Source organism: Pocillopora damicornis, chromosome 10 (assembly GCF_964200805.1).
Source record: "Pocillopora damicornis chromosome 10, jaPocDami1.2, whole genome shotgun sequence".
Lineage (NCBI taxonomy): Eukaryota > Metazoa > Cnidaria > Anthozoa > Scleractinia > Pocilloporidae > Pocillopora > Pocillopora damicornis.
Window position 1 is genome coordinate 18,707,959 of NC_142679.1, and position 19,666 is coordinate 18,727,624.

Below are 19,666 nucleotides of genomic sequence, written 5' to 3' on the forward strand. Positions count from 1 at the left end.
AAAGAGAACGACACACAAAATATTTATAAACTGCTTGCTTCAATATACGAAGGGGCGAATTAATGATTAATAAATAGATTGATGATATCAAATTATACTTCAATGCTTTTGTGGCGATATATTGAATGATTGACAGATAGATAGATTGATTGACTGTTGGTATTAACCCTTGCGTACTTTAATGGCTTTGTAATGGAATTTCATCGATCGGATGGTCTTGAAAACTCTCAACCAGCGGAAATAATTATCACGAATAATGTGAGGAAAACATCACGGCATCACACGAACCTTGCAATGCCGGCACGATAAGAATTAAACCGATTTGCTACGTTAATCGTCTGACAGAAAGAAGGCCGGATAACATGGCTTTACACTAAATTGTATGATCGTGTATTTTTCTGATTATCTGCTGTCTGGCAATTCAAAAATTTAAAAGACGATTTGAAAAAAAAATTCACAGATTGAAACATACTTCGGCCGCAAATTTAGTGGGCGTAACCAAAATTGCTGGAGTTCCTTCTTCGCGTAGATAATGCAGAATTCTTGAGCGAAATCCGGTTTGCGTCGGTTTGCAGAGTGCAGCACGTATCTGAATTATTAGGGGCGCAAAATTCAATGCGAGGAATCGGAAGTAATCTTTTTTAACGGAAAATACAAGAGAGACGTAAAATAATGGCGCACATTCTAGTCTTGTCAAGGAGATATAGGTTGAGATAAGGTGAAATAAGACCATGACACATTACAGAAAGGAGGAAGGTTTTTTAAGTCTGTATTGGTTTGTAGACGATAGCAAGAGTATTTATATTTCTGCTGCATGTTTTACAATAAGTAGGATGGCATAGAATGAGCCTGAATATTCTACTAAAATGAGGTTTAAAACTCATTACCAGAGGTTTTGATAACAATAATTTTATTATGATTTTGCTACACAAAGTAAAATATCTGTACATTATCATTTCTGCCTGGAAAGACAAAATAATTCTCAAATTTTGTGACCTGAAGCCACAAAAAGCAGAATGAGAATCTAGTTGTTTGATAATCGGAACCTAGGAATAGGTCATGTTCTGACTAATACAGCAGAGAAAGATAGAAAAAAGGGTTTCAAAAAGTAGTTATTTTTTTAGAAAAGAATTGAAGTAAAATTCATTGCTTTTAATAGTGGGGCTTGATCAAGGTATACCCATCTACAGCAATTCAGCCTACATTTGGCGTACGTGGTCATTTGCAATCCTTGACGAACTTCTCCATGCTTTAAGAGTCTCATTTATTTCTTGTGTATTCTTTGACCTTTGATGTCATTAGAAAAAAGAATAAATAAAAGAGAAATTCCGTGACGTGACCTCCCCAAACCTTTCCCATACCAAATAAGAAAAACGAAAGGAAATGAAAGGAAAGAAAAAAAAGGATAAAAGTGAAAAGTTTCTTAAATGTCACTGATTAGTGACGTTGGCGGGCAAGTAAGGTTTACGAGAAGGGTTGATCCGTTAACTGTTCTCGCTACTAGAAAAAATAATTGAAGTTGCCTATCTGAGTTATAGCGTTTGAACAAGAAACAACACACGTCATCCTGTGACGTCATTCTTTTTACTATCAATTGTGTCTCATGTCAAAACGTCACAGACTGACTGGCTGGCTATAAAGATTTGAGAGTTGAAGCTGGCAAGGAGCCACACGAACCTATATCGTTAAAAGGCTCTTTGGTTATTAGACAAAAGAGACGACAAACTAAGAGGGTGAACTGGAGAGAAAAAATATAACTTAGCATGCCAACATATTGCCAACTAAGGTAACTAAGATAATCGAGTAATGAGCAAAAAAAAAACAAACCAATAAACGCACATAATGTTATGCTAACTTATTAATTTAAAGATGTTTCACAACAAAAAAGAGAAGCGTGTACGCATGTCGTCTGACTGTCGCCCAAACTCAATGGTTCTGTCATTTTGATTAATTTTTCACTCGACTTCTCACAAACAATAATAAAATATTTCTCCGCAGCATTTGTAGCTTCTAAACACACGACGAAGGATGTTTACTTGCTTGTCCGCAAGAAAATGTTACTTTCTTAAATTAAATAGAAGTGTGCAATCCACGAAACGACTTCACCAATTAGTTCGTGTCCTTACTTGTGCGTGTGCAGTTTTTATTACCTATGGGACTCGATCGTTTAAAAAGAAAAACAAACAAACAAGACCGCATAGTAAATTCCTTCAGTTCGTACAGACATCAGCAACGATATACCACTCACGTGATCACGTTAGTAAACAGTTGAATTCAAAGGAAGACTGGACTTAAGCTTGCTGGTGTCACGTGACTTCTGCAATCTATTCAGAAACTGCGCCTCTTGTTCCAGAAATTCTTCATCCTGATGAAAAAAGACGAAAATTAATGTGTCATAGTAGTTCATCAACTCACGTCGACAAAAGGAGGAGACGTCCAAGAACAACCTCGACGGTAAAAATTTCAAAAGAAAAATCTCTTTTAAGTCGTTCTTTTACTTGGCACAAAAAAATTGACCCAGAATATCAACTACAAATACGGACTACTATGAACTGAGATGAATAAATAAATTCAACCACGTGCTTGAGATAACAACAGCCTGGCTAGGCAAAGCGTTGAATAATCGTCCAATTCTCGAACTGAACAATTTTCCATTGCTATCATCCCAATCTAAGACCGAAACCGCCACAAAATCTTCGACCTCAGCTCATCGACATCACGAACTCTTCCGAATCGTTCGATTTCTCCGAATAGAGCAAGATACTAAGGTAAGTACCTCAAGCTCAGAATGATATCAGGAAAGCTCTTAGCGACTTTACTATTGGTAAATGAATAAAGGGGGTAAGTTTCTAAAGAAACTGTGGCGCCGTGTGTCGGTGGGAAAGTATAACAGGGTAATTTAGTTCGCCACAGGTAATACGACTAACTTGTCTAATACTTAATTTCTTTAACTTTTTCGTCTGTTGCAGACATCACAGTTACCTTTTCTTTGTCATGTGACCACTTTCGAAGTGTCCGTTTCAACTCCAGAGTGTTGACCAACAAGTCAGGAGTTCCAGGTGTAGACATTGGTAGGGATGGGTGGGTAAGGACTGACGTGTCCACTGCCGGCGAATCTGAAACTGTGAAATCAAATGACTTTACGATTAGTATAAATCGATGAGATGGGAACTAATATCTGTGTAAGCAAAATAACATTTTCACGGCTTAAGAAAATTAGGCCAAGAATCAAGACCTGTTGTGAAATGACGGAGGAAGTGCTTTGTTTGTGGACTGAAGGCTGTATAGAGCAAGAAATCGGTAAGTAGTCTATTTTAACTGAGTGTGTATGACCTTTAGGAAGGGTCATTTTCTGTGGAAGGAAAAAAATGTGATTTATCTAGAATATAAATATAAAATGATTAAAAGTTTGAACAGTGAAAGTAGAAGAATTGTCGCAGCTTTAATCTTGGCGCTTGTCCCACTTCCTTTCAGAGACTTACACCAGGCAACCTTCTGACGACAAAACAACTTTATTCAGCTGAAAATCCACGGATAATACGAGCGTGGATAATACACGAAATACTCATATGTGCACAGATTTCTGAGAATCGTGTGTTAAGTCATTATTCAGCGATTTTAAGGTCAGACTTCATTGATTTGTGTTGATATGAGAATAAATGAAATAAAATGATCATCAGATAGAGAATCTCTGTCATACGGACTGAAAAGAGACTTTAAAATTCAGGGCCTGATTCTTGTTTTTTGTTTTCATCAAAAGCTGCAGTTCATTTGATTGTAAGATTTAAGCCTGATTTACACCAGCAAGATTTCTTTGACAAGTTTTCCCTGGCAGTAAAGAAGGGGAGTTACGACATTTTGACAAGTCCTGCAACGGATATGCCAGTTAATGAACGAGAAGACTTGTCGAGAAACTTTTAGAGGAAGGTATAAGGTAACTTCTGATCCACTATTTTTTCGGTGACAAACGTTCTTGACGAGTCTTTTTTGGCTTATGTATATATGATAGCAAAAAAATAATTATTTAGACAAGTGCGCTTATGTAAATCATTTTCCGACTTTCAAAGCAAAGTTTGGAAATATACTACCTTGTCATACTAGAAGCACATCGAAATTAAAAGGACTGCTTACACGAAACGCACGTGATATCAATATGGTTACAAGAGGACCACTTGTTCTCTAGAATGCACAGATATCGGTTTCCTTTCATCACACATTATTCTTAGGATAATAATGGAATCAGTGTTTGGTAAACCACAGGAAACACCGCTTCGTAAAATCTAACAGAAAGATATTTCTAATTTAATCATCACTCATTAAAACAAAAACTTAACCGCTGAAGATTTTTCCCGTGCTAATTAGGTTTTAATAAAAACGGAATCAACCTGGTGCCGCGCAGTCTAAACTGAGCGCTTATCGACCCAAGTCTTCGGAAATGCAGTGACATGCAACGCAGATGATTTACAGGCACCATCCACGCTAACAAGAACTGCCTAACAGCGTGCTGATGACTATCGTCCCAAAACTTTCTGTAAATCGCCTTCATTATTTCTGATCTCAGTCAGATTACCTCTCTCATACACATCTGTCGGCTCAGCCGAATTTCTAGCATCAGCTGTTATAGATATTTCATCAGCAGTTTCTGAGCCACCATATTCATACTTCCTCACAAACCACTTTAAGCATTTTTCTATAAATATAATCCTCTACTATTGTACAGTGGAATCCTTCTCACTGGAACACTTTTGAAGGAGCCATGCCACGGACAGGTATGTCTTGCTTGGGCAACAGGCGCTCGCCGAGAAGCAAGCCATATGCGCGGCGAGAACAAACACAGCACCCGCTATGCAGCCAAAGTAGAGTCCATTCATAGAAGGTGACGGATAAAAAGGTTTTCAAAGAGTTACCTATATTTTTTTTTCATTCATTCGGGACTCAAAGCTTATGTCAGTTGAACGAAGGTGTCCCAAGAGAAAATTGACTTTGTAAAAGATCCGGCTGACTCTGAACCGACCGGAACCTCGTTCAACACGCATAAGGCGCTATCTTATATTTGAACTAGTGGAGGCGAAAAGGCTAAATAAATAGGAGGTTAATTCAATGAAAAGATTAAACAAGTGTTATTTACGACTTCCGTCAGTTTTATACCTTGGGATGCTGCATGAATCTGTCCTGCAGGACTCGCCCGCCGTCCCTCACACTGCCAACATCGCCCTAACTGCTTGTCTTTCTCCAGCATACGACGCTCATGAGCGATAGCAAGACGATCCTACGAACAACAAGGGAGCAGTTGACAACGAAAAGCCACCAGCTTTTAGAAAGAACGGCGCAATAATAATAATAATAATAATAATAATAATAATAAAAATGATAATAAAAGTCTGAAAGTAAAATGGAAAGGCAGCAAAGATAGAGATTGTTCATTTCCCCTGGTTTTTATCAACCATAGCGACAGAAAGCGCGCTGAAACAAAAGAAATATGGATAGAAGCAATTCAAATCACATGCCAAGTTTGAAACGGATGTGGTATAACTTGCTGTAACCCTTTTAGGGTCTGAGATGAAAACAATGCGAACATTGCCCGCACAGACATCATAACCTGCCAGAATCTGCGCTGTGTTCATCATGAGTGTGCTCGCGATTTCAGTCTCCGACTAGTTACACACAGGCGCCATGCCTTTTTTGAAATTTCAGGTAGCTACGTCGTTATACTTTTGAATTGTTTGTTGCGACGTAAAAAAATTACCTTCGACAAGAAAAACATAACGTAAGATAAAAGAGATGGTAAAATATCACAAGAGCTCCTTTCTGTTGTGATCATTTTCTTTATTCTCATAACCGTACAATTTAATTTAGCAGTGACAGTGTTAGGAGAAGTAAGGTGCAAGTCACCTCTTTGGGTTCAAAAGTTTTAACTTAGATTCAAGTTAAACATTCAGTCAGAGAAGTAGAAATTCCGCAACTTTACCCCAAATGCGCCTATCTGACAGGGAAATGATTATAGGACAAATATTGCTAATATTACTTCATTTGACTGAATATCATACCTGTGCCAGTTGCCGTTCTTTCTCCTGCACGACCAGGAACATTCCTTCAGCTTCCGCTCTTTGAGCCTCCGCATTTACTCGCACGCGTTCTGCTAGTTCCAGGGCATGCTCACCGTCATTGCGCGCCCGACCAGCATCCTAGGAGAAAAAAATATTTAGTTAATGAGAGTGCAAGTGCAAGTCTGTTGTTGAATATCATCGTAGGTAGGTACAGAAAAAAAGGGATTGACAACCGTCCGACTAAAAAGAAATCGGAAGCGGAAACTTACTGCGCAAAGTTCCTCGATCTCCCGTGATCTCTTCTGCACCTCGAGACCCAACTTTCCGATTCTGTCCCTCTCTTCCTCAAATCCAATCCGCTTCCGCTCGAATTCTTCCTGCTCTCTCCTCAATCTCTCCTCTTGCTGTTTCAGCTGAGCCTCCCTTACATTCAAGGTAGCGGCGTCCTCTTTAATCTTTACTGCAGTTGCTCCAAGATCAGCCTCAGCCTGACCCAAGAAAACATGAAAAAAAAATTAATTGAAATAAAAAGGAAATACACAAAAGAACGATAAACGTCGATGTTGCTTTTGCAAAAGAACAAAATAACTAATACTTTAAAGATTTTAAATTTTTATCGAAAGTTACTCTACTTTAGGTATTATAAATTCCACCAGAGAACGGGCTCTTGAGCTGCTATCAATCATGATGACGTAAGCAACTGGCTGTCACTTGATTGGGTGGCAGCTTCGTTAATACAACGAGTATTGTATATGGCGTAGTGGACATCTCTCGTTGCCTTCGTAGTCATGATTGATAACAGTTGGAGCTCAGATGTTGACCGACGTTTTGGCTCGTCAATTTTTGTGTAAACACCAAAACGTTAGGATTGCATGCCTCAGAGCGTCAAATTTTCCATACTTTATCTCTGGAACAAGGATTTAATAACTTGTGTTGTGATAAGATAAGACTTTCTCGCTGGTCGAGTTTGGATAGAAAAATCAGTTACGATTGTTACAATGGATCAATGTCAGTATCTGAGCAACTACGCACCTACCCCTCCCCTAACCCTACAACAGTCAACTGATAACAATTAGGATTAATTTTAGGTCAGGAGACGGGTAGGTGCGCAGTTGTTCAGAGACAGGCATTGATCCAATGCAATTGGAAGAGCTCATCCTTTATCAGTTATAATGATCATGTAACCGAAATTATGTCACCGTAGAAAAGTGGTTCTCCTGACTAACTGCTTTTGATACAGACATTGGAAACAACAGCATTCGCAAAAAAAGGGTGTAGAATCTCCTAGAATATCTTAACAAGTCTGAATTTTAAACGAAGACCTTTGCAAAAGTATGGAAGACGGAAGCTCTGAGTGATTGGCTCCTGACTCAGTAGAACCTGATTGGGACTTTAACTCCCAAGATCTGATTGTTAATTCTCCCCTGTAGCTGCTACTAATTTCCTTGTAAATTAGTTATGGGAACTTGGTGCTAGATCAAGATAGCAGCTTCTACCTGATAAGTTTGAATATTCTCATTATCTGTTTGCTGAAGAATGTATGGATATTGTAAGGAGAAGTTTTATGTTGATCACTTGTGGGAATTAAAGGGTTAAAAGTTTTGCATATACATGCTCACCTGTGGTCGTTGTCCCACTTGTAAATAACAAAGCTTTTTCCTCCCAGCTGGGACACGCCAAGGAAAAGCTGATCGCCTATGTAAAACGTTTCTAGGTCCCATGCGTCCATGTACAGGGTTTGTATCATGTATTTCTTCATAAACTTGGTCATGGTTACGTTTTCTGAAAAAAGATAGGGCACGTGGTTAGTAATGGGGTAAAAAGACCGCTGTGCTGTACCTTGAAAGACGATCATATCTCGCCCCAATTCCCCATCATCTTACCTTTCACCGGAGGCTGAGTGGGAGTTGGTGCTGCAAAGAGAAAGACATTCCATCAATTACCAACGCAATCTAGGCCAGTTTTCAACTATTACACAGTTTAGACAATTAATACCTTAAACCATATTATCCACAAAACTACAAAGAGCAATGGTACGTAGAGCTTAGAACTATCTCGACTATTAAAGAGCCAATCACAACCTTTCAGTCGGTGTGGTTTTGGAAGGCGTACTAATTGAAGTTAGTTAACCACAAATTTCTTTTTCTAGAATGTGGGCTCGGTTGTTAATTTGTTCCACTGAACTATTTCTATCGAGTAATGAAATCATTAATTGAAATCATGAAAATTCCTTTCTTTGTAAAATTTGACCGCAAGGGTATCTCTTTTTACGTTTTTTTTTCTTGGCTCAAATTACGACGAAAGCATTTATTTCCTCAAAACAAATAAACAAATAGGCAACACCTTCTACGAGTGATAATATAGTGTCGTATATCTTGCATGGTTTGTGAAAGCACCTCACATTTTTACTTAAATTGTCAATTATAAAATTTTATTGTCAGAATACTTCATCGTTTGAAAGTCGAATGAAAGCCTTTTTCTCTTAATTCAAATTCGCCGAAATCTGTAGAATATTCCCCTGTCACTATTTCTGGGGATTACGAAGCGTAACTTTTCTTACTTGTGGAAAGAGTAGGCGTTGTTGGTTGGTAACCTGGATAAATAGAAAGGAAAAAACAATTAGAAACTTGCCTCATCACCAATTATCAGCATGAATCCTGATTGAACTAGAGATTGCTTTACTGACCACACAAAACAAACAAAACCCTTGAATATTGCGCTTCAGTTCTTGGTATGATAGCAACAATACTCAGAGTAATGACAAACAGCGTTGACAAGTACCTGAAGTACCGTCGCATTTCGATACAGCTCTACAAACTTCTTCACCTGGAAAAAAACAAAAACAAAATGGAACGTTCAAACAGGCTTGATGTAAACTGGATTTCTACTTCGTCACGGAACGTAAAAAGACAAAAGATGCAAAGGGATTAACTCCAAAAACACAAAAGAGTTTAAAAAAGAGGCTATATTCAAAAATCGCCGAACTACGTAGAAAAATAATCATCGTAATGTGTCAGTGAATCTTTTACACGCACGCGTTATTAATTATCGTACGTTACTCATTGAACGTTATGACGTGACACAAAGGGGGCGGTACAGGGGCGTGCTAATGGGTGTGCTATACATAAAAGATCTATTTCAAGACTATCGTAATCAAAGTAACTAATCAGGAATATTACGAGCTGAAACGATCTGAATAAACAGCAAAGTCACTATGATTAAAAAGATACCAGAATAGAGCAAACATTTTATGACGTACCAAATTTAACGCATTTTAACTGCTTCCCGTCGGATGTGACGTACTCTCCGGGTTCACATATTGGAAGGGAAATTTGTGGACCCTGTTCTCCCTGAAACAAAAGAAACTAATGTTTTCAAACAACACACGCTTCACTAAGTAAAGATCGGGGACAACATTACAAAAACAGTCGCAGCATTGATTGCAAAAACTGGGGAAGAAACGAAGAAATCAACTATTTTTTAAATAGTGCCCAACTTACCCTCGGTCCTTGAGGACCCATGGGACCTCTCTCTCCACGTTTTCCCTGTAGAAAAGAAAAAGAAAATAATATCTCATTTTGCACATTCTTCATTGGTTTAGCACTTTGACATGTCTTGGCAGTATCTGGGACAACAATGGCTGGCTTGACAATGTTTAATTTGTGATGTTCATAACCTGTAATTTGCATGCCATTGCATTCCGTTGGAGCAAAGCCATTCAACATTCTCTCGACAAAAACATCCTTTGTCAATAGACAGCCCATACGTTAGCAGTCGAGTGGACATAAATTTCACGTGCCAAGTACTTTGCACGAAAGAAAAAAAGTCTACTTCCATAAACGGCAAAGTTTAATCTACGAAATGCTAACAAGCGGATCAACGCAACAGAGCAGAAATCTTTTCAAAATGCTGTTTATCAATTAAACGTCGAAGTACCGTTGTCCCTAGCACTTACTAGATGGTGTCTCGGGCGCAACGAAAGTTCACAATACAGCACTTGTTTTCAGCTATTTTGTATTCAGCCCAAGTTCTTTAAGAGCTTAAACCGTCTTGTGATTCTGCACGATAAAAAATAGCTGCCTTTCGCTTTCACGTCAAAACTTTAATGTTTTCTCTGAATCTCTATGGGTTGTCAGCTTTAAATATCGAGCGTACCGAAACTTTGCACTGTAACTAACTCACTATGGGTATCGTTATACACACTAAACGATTAAAGCTCGAATCCGCTTGTTATAAGTCGGGCGCGATTAAATCATCGGACTAATTTATCGTCAGCCCCAAGTCACGCGTTCACACTCCGAAACCGCAAATTATATAATTGAAATGAATGTAAATGAAGTTACTTCAATGGAGTGCGAATCGCAGTGGGGCTTCAGCCTTGCCAATGAGCGATAAGCATTTTACATGAGACGCACCCAGGGTACCAATACAAAATTTCCCTTCCAATTTCCGGTCGTTTAAACAAAACAATTGCAAACATTATTTTTAGGGGAGTATAACTGCCCATAAGCGGAAAGACACCATTGCGACGCTATAAAAGGAGAGGTGCCTTTGGTACCTCTGGATCATTTGTCAATCAACCGTCGTGGCATACAGAACTCCAAAACAGCTTGAGCTGCAGTCAATGCAAGGCACTGACCAGAGGCGCATTTCTCGGTAAATTTCTATGTTTTCATCAAAATGGAAGAATTTGTTGAGGTTTGTATTACCTTCCTCCGAACGAAACCGTCTTCGTTTTTGGCGGTAAATTTGAAATTCGAAATGATTCGCTTCGCCATCACCCAAAATTGCCATGGCGTAATTTCATGTCTGTTTCAATACTGGATTTAGATAACTGTAAGAATAAAAAGAAAAGATGAAGAAATGTTCAAGGCATTTCTTCAACAATGCGAAGGGGTAGTGCTGTCAACCCAGCGGAAGAAAAGTAGAAGCAGAGCGACTGTTGCAGGCGAAGTTCTGGAGCGCGCGAGTGGACCGTCGCCGACCAGCGATTCACTTCAACATGTCCAGGCGTCGATGTCGCCAAACGAATCATCTGTACGGGCTTCCTCCACAAATGGTGCGATTCCTTTTTCTTTTTCTTTTTTTTTAATCTTAGTATAATATGATTACAACAATACTGGATGATCCTTGACCTTTGGAACAATACATTAGAAAGGTAACTTAGGGCTACAGTTCGACACTAACAATCACTGTGATAATGTATCACCAAGATTGAAACACTCGCGTAACACTATAATTTCTCAGAAGTAACTAATTGCAGAGTTTTTACAAACTAGGAAATACTAGTTAGAATATACTTGCAAACCACAGATTTTTTCGTATGATGCGACAGTTCATGTCTTAGACTGCTTCCTTTTGATGCCTTCATTTTCCGAAATGCAGCCTTGCGTGACACCTACAGAACGTTTTGTCCTGCCTAAGAATGTTTTGAAAAGAGTTATTTCTTTAGAACTACAGGTTGTATTTATTGCAATATTTTATACTACACCTTGGGCAAACTTGTCAATGAAACATGAAAAATGTACATAAAAATTGTCCAAAATAAAATGCAGGCGGGAAGACCAGTTGTACGATCATATCAGACTTCATGACTGTTCAGTTACGCTTTCGCTCTAATAGTTGTTTTACTTTGTCTCCACAATAGCTGATGCAAGAGGGGACGAGTTCGAAATGTGTATTTACTGTCGGCAAACGCCATGTGTAACGACCGACAGTCGCGAATACCTCGGCTATCGCGAAGCACATATTCAAAATCACGCGCGACGAAGAAAAGATTACAAGACATACTGGAGAGCATTGAACAAATGTGGGCTCTGGAAAGACCCTATTTATCAGGCTAGAAAAGTCGAACTGGGGGACCACGTTAATGCTGTGCGGGAAAGGATGCCCAATTGTGTTATAAAAGATGTGAGGTCAAGGTTTCCTAACCCTCCTGGTATTCCCTATATGTTATAAAAGATGTGAGGTCAAGGTTTCCTAACCCTCCTGGTATTCCCCATATGTTATAAAAGATGTGAGGTCAAGGTTTCCTAACCCTCCTGGTATTCCCTATATGGGGCATAAAAGGGAATAATAAAATTCTCATTCAAATGCCCACGTCAAAGAGAGCCCAAGTACCAAATTGTTTATGGTCCATTTTATAATGTCCACACAGCAAATTATAGTGACTTTCCTATAAGTTAGGAAAAGATATACAGTGCAGAGAAAAGTAACAGATAATGAGTCTGCTTGGAAAATACCTAGTGTCAAACCTCATACTCATGTTTTCATCACTTAGTACCAGCAGTTGGTAGAATTGGTCCTCCCTAATGACCTCACATATTTTACAGGACATTTGGGCTCCTAGTTGTAATTATCACAGAAACTGTGGTGCAATGGAAAACAGATGAGACATCATTTGTTTAAATTAAAAAAGGTAGACCAGATAGTTTCTCTGAAATGAAATGTCTTTGAAGTAAGCACCCTGGTCTCTGCCAAGCGATTTGGATGCCTGGCATGTTGGTACATCTGTAGAGACGATGCTTCTCGATTCACATTTTCATTCTGTAAGACAAATGAGTCAATAAACATGAGAAAGCAGTGAATCCAAAAAGTGCCAAAGTTATTTAGATAAGTTTCTTACCCAATCAAGAATGGCTAACTCCATGCGCATGTTGTATGAGTCATCCCCATAATGAATTCGCTTTGCAGCATAAATGAGCATCACTGAATGGAGAGACTCAATCCAATATGTTTCCCTGCACTAAAGAAGGCAACAAATTATGGGTGATTTTTCTTTAACTGGAAAATGAATTATTTTGTTCAACTCATTTATGGCCCTTACCTCAACATCATTAATTTGGAAGAAGAGATAAACTTCTTCATGCAAAGAAACATAAACATACAGCATGTGTCAATTATTTACCTGCATGTAGTCTGATGCATGCCTATAAATTGAAGTGCTCATAATGGCTTTCCTGTAGGCAGCTACTACTTCAGGTTTAGTTAAAAGTTTTTTGCTCATCACATAGCCATTCTGCTTGCACCGTGACTCTGCATGGCATCTGACATGATTTCCCTGAGTAATAAATACACCAAGTTATGGAAAAATAGATTAATAAATCAGTAGTAATAATTATAGTAAATATAATGTCTCTTGTTCACCATTATTAAAGAAATATGTGCAATCTTTGAGGTAATGATCATGTCATATCTTGCTAGAATAACACAACAAAAGGTACTTACAAAAATGAAAACAAAATACTATGTTCTCTCAATAAACAGTCATTCAAATTACCTGGTAATGGTCAACTACATTCAACAGTGTACCCTGAAATTCTTCTTCAGTGGGTGGACTGTTCTTCATGCAGAAGTACACATGAGTCCTTGTACTTTTCACTGTAAAATATTCACAATTATTATATTCCATTGTATTCATCTCATATCAAGAAGGAATTTGACATCTGCAGATCATTGTAGAGAGAATATAGCTTCCGATGACTCTCATAAGAGAGATATCTTACCTTTGTCTGACAATTCAAAAAACCACTTTGAGCCCTCATCCCTCTGTGGTCTTGAGGCAACTTTCTTCATTGCTTTAGTCACAGACTTTGCACCTGAAAATAAACAAAAAATTTTAATACCAATAAAAGGCTAATTTTCAAGAAATAGTCATAATCATCAAGACAAAATGAGCCAAAAAATACAAGTGTATACTGAGTACCATGCCAAGAGTCAAAGGAATTAAGCATTCCTTTTGACAAGATCCATGTTTTTAGCTGTAATACAAAGTCATGTGCCACCTCTGCAACATGGAACCCTGAAAAAAGAATTACTTTAGTTGCATTATAAAATATACTTCTGATCTCCATATTTGTATTACATATGTGATATGATATTATTGAGGATGCAAACTTATCATACCTTGTGTCTCACAGAGATAAGTCAACAGCTCTTTTGTCATAGGGACCTCACGGCTTACTGCTGAAGTTTCATTGGCCTTACTCCAGTTGACAACTGCTAACACCTTTTTGGTCCTAAAGATAATCAGTGCAAATGTAATGATTTTAGGAATGGTGTTGAACACAATAGAGGTTCAACATATCATACAAAGAAATCGAGTAGAAAGCATCTCACAAGAAAGAAAGGGCTGACACTGTTGTGTGTGCTGCTGATCGACTGGAATCATGCCTTGCATCTGTTATAACATACTGCAGGAAAATGGTAGAAATCAAAACATAAAAATGGTCACATTTCTCTACTCACAGATATTTTCAAGGTTTACAATCTGATATAAGATTTTATATCTTTGTACGTGCCAGTCTACATAATATACTCCGAGTATGGCAGGTGTATAAGTATGTGGCCAAAGACAAAATGAAGTTAAAATGACTACTTGTACCTCTCCATTCACAGCATATGCAGGGTTACTCTTCACTTGTTCTTGAGCAGCCAACATCGACTCATTGGAGTCGGTACAGACGCTAAAAATTTCCCGCCCCCCTCGGTTCTTCGGCATATAAAATCGATCGCTGAAAGAGGAGCGGATTAGTAATATTGCAGACAAGATTTTAACATCTTGAAAACCGCTATGTTAAATATGTCACGCTAATTTTCCAGCTGATCTGGGAAAGAGAGGTCATTTTGTTTAAACTTGATACACCGTCCATTTAAAGATATCGCTTTCCTTCTGCTTAACTTATTCGATAAACCAACGGCCCATGGTGGAAAAAGCCGTTATCACTGATAACAAGGTGCGTACAGATAGCCCTGTATGATCGTGTATGAATGCTAACAACACGTTGTCATTTTTGTAATATTATTACATACTTCTGGTAATATCATGACTCATTACTCTGGAGTAATTTGTGTGTGAAATGTTAGATGATCGGTAAAGGGTGGTCTTTCTTATCAAGTCCGGCATCTGCACGCTCAAACAGGCACACGAACAAAAATGCGAGATAAGAATGAAGCTGGTCTGTAGACAGTCATAACACCTTGCTTTTTCAACACTGTTTTACTGTCTGCTGTCTCAAGTGCACAACAAATGAATGATTCATTGCCATCGGACGAGGCTTGCACTGTGAGAATCTTCACAAGTTTAAAAACACAGATTTTTCAAAATACTCCCAATAAATTATCGAGCTATTTTTTCCATGCTCCACCTACCTAAAAACAATCACGTTAAGAATTAAAAGAGGTGCAGTAAATTTGAATATAAAGGTAACTTTTTAAACGAGTTCTGAGAACGCTATGAGCGAACAATGAGGCCTTCTTTCCTGAGGAAGTTGGCATTTATCACGGTCACTGTCTCCAACGCCATCCAAGAGGAAATCTAGAAACTTTGATAAAGAAGTTTACATTGTGTTGTTAATTAATTTGGCTTGCGTGCGCAAGTCTTTCGCATCCGCAAGATATAATTTGTCTTCAGATAAGCGACAATAAATCACACAAATTGATCGCCTGTTCACTTGGTTTAGTATATTAAAGTGATATTTGCATTTTGGTTATAGCCAAGGTCTGGAGACGTGTGCGTGACTAAACTCAAACCCATGATCTTATATCAACAGCGCAAGAAAATTTCGGATTGCTTTAGAAGTGATTGGTGAAGCCTTGTGATAGTGCCTTGGGAAATCAGACCATGAAGTTAGCAAGAAGTCTAAACAAAGTTCGAATTTCTGTCTGGCACGAGACAGACAGCTCACGGTGAATATTTCATAACAAACTTTCATGGATGGCTGGTGTTCCAGAGGAAACAATTTTATGATGGGCACGAAGCCACATTGCTAAGGAAGATGATAGAAAATGATTCCTGTTGCGGCAATCTTCACTCCCACCCGCTACTCAATATCTTCTTGGCCCTTGAAAGAAGAGCGCTAAATAAGAGGCACTTAAACTGATAACCATAACCTATCTAGTGGACTGTGTTATGTTCAAGTCGCTTACGCTTAAGGCCCCCAGGAGTTATAAATTATTTGCATAATTGTGTAATTCGGGCACGTACTTTGAAGGTCTCTTTCCTTATCTGGGAAAAGATTACACCAGATGGAGACCTTTGCGTGTGGAAACATTCACAAGAGCTTGTTTGTGGTTTAAGGCCAAGTAAGAAAATATTTAATTTTAAACTAGATATTGGCGCGCGCGCCAGGGGCTGTTCCAAGTACGCTTGGTGAATAGATTTGCTATTTTTGTTTCAAAACATGTTCAACATTCGAGGAAGTTGAAATCAAATATAAAAAAATTTCCTCCAAGAACACGGAAAATTTACACCCAAGATCACTGGCACTTTTGTCCCAGCCTCAAATTATTTGCCAAGCCACTCCTCCCCTCTCCCGTCCCTCTCCTCCCTCCCTCTCCCCTACCCTTCTATGAAGAAAAAGAAAACTCCAGTTTGGTTCCAGTCAATAGAACTGTTCTACATACATTAAAGGAGCTAGGAAGTAAGACTTGGTTGTATTGAAGTGTGGCGACCTTGCAGTTTCTGAGTTATTCCCTTCGTCAAGAAGGTTACATCTACTTTGGAATCCACATTTCTTAACACAAAATATTTTCTCTCTTGCAAGCATCGGTTGAAATACGATCTCTCGAAGAGCTCTTACGTAACAAATTACTCTGGCCTGGGAAAAACTGTCGTTTATACGACGATCAAGCCGTTGGTTGCACAACACAATGTTTCCTAATGAAATAGGAGAGATTTTGACCGTGTGAAATGAGAAGCCACGAGTTCTAAAGCATTAAAAAATTCCAAAAATTACTTCTTCTTAAGTTGTCAAAATTCTTTTTCATCCAATACAAGTAGTTCTTTGTGACTCAAACGTTCAATTGTAAAGATGCGCAAACCAGTGCCGGAAGAGGGGTAAGGCAGCGCAAAACCACACTCTGAATGAGGTTATGCGTTAATCCTAAAGTAATTACTCAGTTAACCAGGAAAATCATAAGGGTCGGTGTGACCAACGGAAAGACTTTCTTGCCCATTTAAATTCCTTACTAGATCATTTCTTCGAAGTACAACGGCAGTTTAAACCTTAGCTAAGCCTATAAACTGGATACAAGACTGATCAGAACTGAAATGATTTATAGCGTAAGATATCCTTAACACAAAAACAAAACCTAATCTCCACTTCACGTGCACTTCTGCAGTACACAAAACAAATCACGTTGCTAGGCTCGACTTCTATGTTTATAGAGGAAGTCGTCTCAAAAACTCAATTACCACTTGTGCTACCTCTCATATGCCCACCAGAATTTATGGTAAGCACTTCCACAGTCAAGGTCATTAGATTCTCAAGGTGAAAATAATTGCAAAACTGTAAGAATCATCAAATTATTTAGAATTTCACTTCATCACACCATGGCGGCTGAGAGGCAGCTTAATCTTTTATTAAAATTTAAATTTCCCCAGCGTGATGAGCAAAAAGATACATGACCTCTAAGCAGGGGCTCATTCATCGTTGGCTCTAAGCAGCGGACATTTCCAAATACAACAATTCATCTTCCCCCTTCTCTTCCATCGCGCCAAATTATGTCCGTGTGAATACGACGTATCTATTGAATATTAAGCACAACTGAATATACATCAATTGACAATGTTGCCGAATAGACTCCATTAATTAAATATGATGAACATTCCTCTCTACACAAATGTGTATTTTTATTGCCCGGGCCGAAAATTCGTATTATCTGACCTACTTTAGGCTAAAACTATTCTTGTTCACACTCTCTCTTAAAATAGACTGCCTTGCATGTTGTTAGGCAATCCTTTACAAACATGATAGCATTTTCCAAACTCTGCGTTAATAAAGTGAAGCGCATTGAGAAACATTTAACTACTGGTGAATATTTCTAACTTTTTCATCAACTCAAAAGAACATGCGTTCTTACTGAAATCTCTTCTTTGTAAATTTTTAAGTTATTGTTTTAATTTTGCCAATTTTTAGGACTCAATATACCTACAAAGCTCAATTTATATTGTGCTCAATGCCCTTTGTATGTGTGGCGATTACCAGTTAGTAATTCAGTATAATCAGTTGTTTTTAGTTTTCGCCGGGAGCCTCCTAAATATTTCTAACGGTTCACAGCCTACGGAGGCTGGCTATGTGTGTGGGAATACACCTTTATGTTTGCAGCAATTTGAGTAAACATTTCTTCAGGAAACTGCACCAGTTAAACAGATTGAATCTGTTTCGTTTTTTCTCAAGAATTTTACTTGAATACATAATACATGACGTGACATTTCGCCTTTCGTGCGTTGAACGGAATTTCTATAGTTAACTGACAAATATTTCCAACAAAAAGGATATCACGACCTTCATTGTTTTCCAAGACAACATCGAGCTTCTCAGAAAGAGCTTCGAAAAAACACTCAGCCTCATACATCAAATACATGCACCAGTAAGTTTACATTAACTTCCCAGAAACTATATATTTGTAAATATTTAAACCAAACTTTTAGTAACATCCTTAGGCAAACGCGATGTAAAGATAATGTAGAAAGACACCGTTAAATATCGTATACATTTGATGTTGTTAGCATTGTTTTCGTTTTTGGGCACACCTTAGTTTCGAAACTTTACCGCCCCAAAGAGCAACAGAATATCGAGTTTAGAATGAAATATTGGTTTTAGCGTACAACATGAAACGTAAGCGGGACCAAAAATAGCGATTTTAAATACTGCTTTTGCGGGCCATGTCATGAACTTTCTGTTTGTGACAACTTTGGAAAATCGCAAAGTCTAAATTTGAAAGAAAAGAGAACGACACACAAGGTATTTATAAACTTCTTGCTTCAATATACGAAGGAGCGAATTAATGATTAATAAATAGATTGATGATATCAAATTATACTTCAATGCTTTTGTGGCGATATATTGAATGATTGACAGATAGATAGATTGATTGACTGTTGGTATTAACCCTTGCGTACTTTAATGGCTTTGTAATGGAATTTCATCGATCGGATGGTCTTGAAAACTCTCAACCAGCGGAAATAATTATCACGAATAATGTGAGGAAAACATCACGGCATCACACGAACCTTGCAATGCCGGCACGATAAGAATTAAACCGATTTGCTACGTTAATCGTCTGACAGAAAGAAGGCCGGATAACATGGCTTTACACTAAATTGTATGGTCGTGTATTTTTCTGATTATTTGCTGTCGGCAAATCAAAAATTTAAAAGACGATTTGGAAAAAAATTTCACAGATTGAAACATACTTCGGCCGCAAATTTAGTGGGCGTAACCAAAATTGCTGGAGTTCCTTCTTCGCGTAGATAATGCAGAATTCTTGAGCGAAATCCGGTTTGCGTCGGTTTGCAGAGTGCAGCACGTATCTGAATTATTAGGGGCGCAAAATTCAATGCGAGGAATCAGAAGTTATCTTTTTTAACGGAAAATACAAGAGAGACGTAAAATAATGGCGCAAATTCTAGTCTTGTCAAGGAGATATAGGTTGAAATAAGGTGAAATAAGACCATGGCACATTACAGAAAGGAGGAAGGTTTTTTAAGTCCGTATTGGTTTGTAGACAATAGGAAGAGTATTTATATTTCTGCTGCATGTTTTACAATAAGTAGGATGGCATAGAATGAGCCTGAATATTCTACTAAAATGAGGTTTAAAACTCATTACCAGAGG

The 19,666-nt window shown here is 38.2% G+C and overlaps 3 protein-coding genes and 1 long non-coding RNA gene across 7 annotated transcripts; 2 read left to right on the forward strand and 2 right to left on the reverse strand.

Annotated features, from left to right (window-relative positions):
* Positions 1 to 893: 893 nt before the first annotated feature.
* On the reverse strand, positions 894 to 10,607 carry LOC149039243 (uncharacterized). The gene is made up of 11 exons (XM_089183910.1): positions 9,548 to 10,607; positions 9,307 to 9,397; positions 8,829 to 8,873; positions 8,608 to 8,640; positions 7,931 to 7,960; positions 7,667 to 7,829; positions 6,317 to 6,535; positions 6,048 to 6,185; positions 5,149 to 5,269; positions 2,983 to 3,122; positions 894 to 2,365 (listed from the first exon to the last, which is right to left on the reverse strand). Exons 3-11 carry the CDS (start codon positions 8,843 to 8,845, stop codon positions 2,258 to 2,260), a joined length of 969 nt encoding a protein of 322 aa, XP_089040036.1. The 5' UTR covers positions 8,846 to 8,873; positions 9,307 to 9,397; positions 9,548 to 10,607; the 3' UTR covers positions 894 to 2,257.
* LOC149039244 (uncharacterized) lies at positions 10,607 to 12,352 on the forward strand. 2 transcript variants are annotated; one of them, XM_089183920.1, is made up of 4 exons: positions 10,607 to 10,745; positions 10,878 to 11,106; positions 11,695 to 11,962; positions 12,069 to 12,352. In XM_089183920.1, exons 1-4 carry the CDS (start codon positions 10,728 to 10,730, stop codon positions 12,121 to 12,123), a joined length of 570 nt encoding a protein of 189 aa, XP_089040046.1. In that variant the 5' UTR covers positions 10,607 to 10,727; the 3' UTR covers positions 12,124 to 12,352. The 2 variants fall into 2 exon arrangements, with proteins under 2 accessions (XP_089040046.1, XP_089040047.1); XM_089183921.1 differs by lacking the exon at positions 12,069 to 12,352 and having other exon boundaries at positions 11,695 to 12,005.
* Positions 11,117 to 15,365, reverse strand: LOC149039245 (uncharacterized). Of its 3 annotated transcripts, XM_089183906.1 has the most exons (10): positions 15,198 to 15,365; positions 14,431 to 14,560; positions 14,166 to 14,239; positions 13,953 to 14,065; positions 13,753 to 13,848; positions 13,553 to 13,645; positions 13,327 to 13,427; positions 12,955 to 13,107; positions 12,673 to 12,792; positions 11,117 to 12,593 (listed from the first exon to the last, which is right to left on the reverse strand). In XM_089183906.1, exons 2-10 carry the CDS (start codon positions 14,545 to 14,547, stop codon positions 12,444 to 12,446), a joined length of 1,017 nt encoding a protein of 338 aa, XP_089040032.1. In that variant the 5' UTR covers positions 14,548 to 14,560; positions 15,198 to 15,365; the 3' UTR covers positions 11,117 to 12,443. The 3 variants fall into 3 exon arrangements, with proteins under 3 accessions (XP_089040032.1, XP_089040033.1, XP_089040035.1); XM_089183907.1 differs by lacking the exons at positions 13,753 to 13,848; positions 15,198 to 15,365 and having other exon boundaries at positions 14,431 to 14,552; XM_089183909.1 differs by lacking the exons at positions 14,166 to 14,239; positions 15,198 to 15,365 and having other exon boundaries at positions 14,431 to 14,513.
* Positions 14,636 to 16,781, forward strand: LOC149039246 (uncharacterized). The gene is made up of 2 exons (XR_016180182.1): positions 14,636 to 14,782; positions 15,599 to 16,781. It is a non-coding gene; the product is annotated as an uncharacterized LOC149039246 (long non-coding RNA).
* The last annotated feature ends 2,885 nt before the right edge of the window (positions 16,782 to 19,666 follow it).